General features: G+C 50.1%; 1 protein-coding gene across 1 annotated transcript in view; it reads left to right on the top strand.

The window, feature by feature from the left end:
• The window catches only part of LOC113202722 (trithorax group protein osa-like), a 42,173-nt gene extending 40,576 nt beyond the window's left edge, over positions 1-1,597 (top strand). The window contains exon 17 of the mRNA XM_052267945.1: positions 1,580-1,597. Coding sequence (XP_052123905.1) covers positions 1,580-1,597 — 18 coding nt within the window. The remainder of the gene's footprint in view (positions 1-1,579) is intronic.
• Positions 1,598-3,050: the final 1,453 nt, after the last annotated feature.

Raw genomic sequence — 3,050 nt, 5'->3', positions numbered from 1 at the left:
CATTTATCAGAGAAATGTCTAATTGTACAATTAGCGCGCGGCGCTACACCATTACGAATTTTAGTCTTTTGAATAGCCATCCTGGTTAGATATATTATATGAACATTAGCGTAAGCGTAAGGTGCATTGGACAGCAAGAATGAATAATAATGTAAAATACCCTCATCTTTTTTTCTCTTTATCGATACCGATCTTTTAACAGCGACACTTGTAGAGCACATTTCAAGTCTTCCAGAGAAGGAACTGGTTTAAGCACTACGAGACGGACTAGTTTACATGATGGATGTTTCTTATTGCAATGCTGCATTTGTATTTTTTGAGTGTTGATTTGCAATTTCCTACATTTTAGGAATCGCAAGTTTTGTAAATCAGTGTCTTGAAGATTTTTGTATGTTTTATGTTCCTATCAGTATATTTATCCGTCCACTTTGGGACAGAAATAAAGCAACTAAACGCAACCAGCAAGAATCCCTCTGTCTCACGCAACACACTCTTTTCCGCCCCTGCGCCCTTGCGAAGGCGCTGTGTGCGATTCTTGGAGATTTTTTGTGGGTGAATCACAACTCCTCTTCATTGTGGGAGCGACAGAAGTACGCCTCGCTGGAGCTACCCTCCCCAGGAGTATCGACCCACCTACGTGCGGCGCTACCCCGAGCTCAGAGAGGGAATGCCCTGCACGGCGTCACTCCCCGTCTGTCACTCACAACAAACATCAATCTGTGGGCTCCGTCCGAATTCTCATCAGTCAGTCCGGTTCGTTTCCTTTCCTTTGGTGTCTTTTTACCCCCCCCCTTCACCCAAAAAAGACGCGAAAACGAAACGAAACGAACCGGACTAAGATAGACCATTTCAGGGTTAGGTTTAACAATTATCGATGAGAATCAAACCCAAGCGTAAGTCCACTTTAGGACAGAAATGAAGTAATTAAACTCGTCGAGCATCCCTCGTTGGCGCCTGCAACGCGCTGGAGGCGCCACACACAAGAATGCCCTTCATAAGTAAGAAGTACAGACCGTGTGGCGTAGTTATTGCTGGCTCCCGCGGTAGCTTCTGGGACTCGGTCAAGTCTCGTGATGAGTGGAATCCTTGAACTTGAATTTCCATCCCCGTTGACGCCGTTCGCTCCTCGTTCACCAAGACGGATGCTTGAACAAAAGAAGAACACCGTCACAAAACCAGTCCAAGATCTAAAGGTTATCTGGCGCCCATAACCTATATATAGGTTATAAGCAGAGTATATATATATGCTTATAAGCAGAGTAATTTTGGTAGAACTCGAGGTCTGTAGCGTACCATATCAGAGACGACAAAATATGAGGAGCAAATAATCTCAGTGAGAAAAGTAACGGGCAGCTTGACATTTACGGGCAGGAAGATTCGAAAGTCGCAGAGCTCCCTGAAAACACCCGAAAACGCCTTCTAAGTCAGCTTAAACTGGGTGGGGGTTGGGGGTAGGAGGGGGGTGATGGGAGAACGGGAGTATAGTACAGTCACCTCGCTATTAGGAGTAACCTGGCGGAGCAATAGCCATACGCAGAAATTTATATTGAAGTGTCTGAACGTATTTGTCTTGTAACAGCAGTCATCCAGTGCTTAACAATAAAGTTCTTTTTCACCATTTAGAATTCAGTTTACAACTGTGCGTTTGTTAATTTAGAAGATAGCCCATCACGATGGTAGGGACTATTTTCTTAACGCGCAATGTTCAAGTTACTCCTTACAGTGTATTTCGACTAACGGAGGAAGAAGAATAGCGGGTAGAACATGCAGGTTCCTGATTGGCCGAGCGCTTACCCCTACTACCGGCGTGACGTAGAGGCGGGAAGCTCTCGGCCAATCGGTAACGTTTATGTTCTACCCGCTATTCTTCTTCCTCCGTTAGTCGAAATACACTATATCGAGGCGGCTTTAGAGCTTTCTCGGGGACTCTCCGATCGCCCTCCTGTGGAGCAGGATAGGCCGATGTGTGCAGCTCAAGTGATTCACGCGTAACACCCCCTCGTTGCCATGGCGTTAGCCTGAGGAAAACGAACGAACTTTATGGACGACCCGGAAAAAGTCGACAACTAAATGTAGGCACAACTTTTCATGCCACTTTTGCCACGTTGGCTTGTAAGGACCGAGGCTGTACGCGCACGACGCGCACAGTAGTGAGGGGCGTTCATCGTGAGGACATGTGGCAGCACGGGGACGACTAGTTCGTCACCATCTTCTCAGGCCCGAATCGACCCAAAATCGACCTCCCCAACGAGCTTTATCTCAAAGAGGCAATCGTCGTGGGGCCGTCGCTTGCATGTGAACGCTTTATGCGTCGCGTCTGGCTAAGACAACCGCAAAATGACTTGACTGCCTGGCCTGGCCGGTTGCGGTACAACGGCTCCGTAGCCTGGCGCGCAGTGCTCTCCTACCCAGCACACACGATGGACGTCCTCGCCGTCCTGGCGCTAGCGGCGCTGCTCTGCACCGGGGCTAAGGGATTGCTCTCCGCCCTGGGCGTCGACAACGCGTCCGTCAACTCCCACGAGGCCACGAGCGCCCTGGCCCTGCTGTCACCCTACGTGCGGTCACAGAGGACCAGCCTGATCATCATCGGCCAGGTCAACTGGACCAGCGCTTTCCTCCGGGGCCTGCACTCGGAGACCACTTGGGTACTGCTGCCCGGTGAGAATGAGGATGTCTTTCTAAACCAGTTCCAAACAAACGCGATGGACACGAACATAGTGGCGATGGTTGTAGCGGACAAACCCAGGGACCCGTTGTCGTGGCTGCAGAACGAGCACGCGGGCTACGCACGCTTCCTCTTCTGGATGACGCTCGAGCCGGGCATGGAAGATGTAATCTCAAAGGTTCCGTACTTTTCGATCTCAACGTGTATACGGCCCACTGCTCTGGCCATTACAGCCCCTAACGGCAGCACCGCCCTGTACTCGGTAGCTCAGCAGGATTGTGACAGGCCGAGACTCGTGAAGGTAGACCAGTGGTCTACGTCACGACAGAGCTGGCGGCAAAGAGACGCCCTGCTGGCACTATTTGGCCCTTTCTGCAGCGAA

This window comes from Frankliniella occidentalis, unplaced genomic scaffold (genome assembly GCF_000697945.3).
Source record: "Frankliniella occidentalis isolate FOCC.00 unplaced genomic scaffold, Focc_3.1 Scaffold61, whole genome shotgun sequence".
Taxonomy (NCBI): Eukaryota; Metazoa; Arthropoda; class Insecta; order Thysanoptera; family Thripidae; genus Frankliniella; species Frankliniella occidentalis.
The sequence above is the reverse complement of the archived record's forward strand: the minus strand, read 5'-3'. Positions and strand labels throughout refer to the sequence as shown.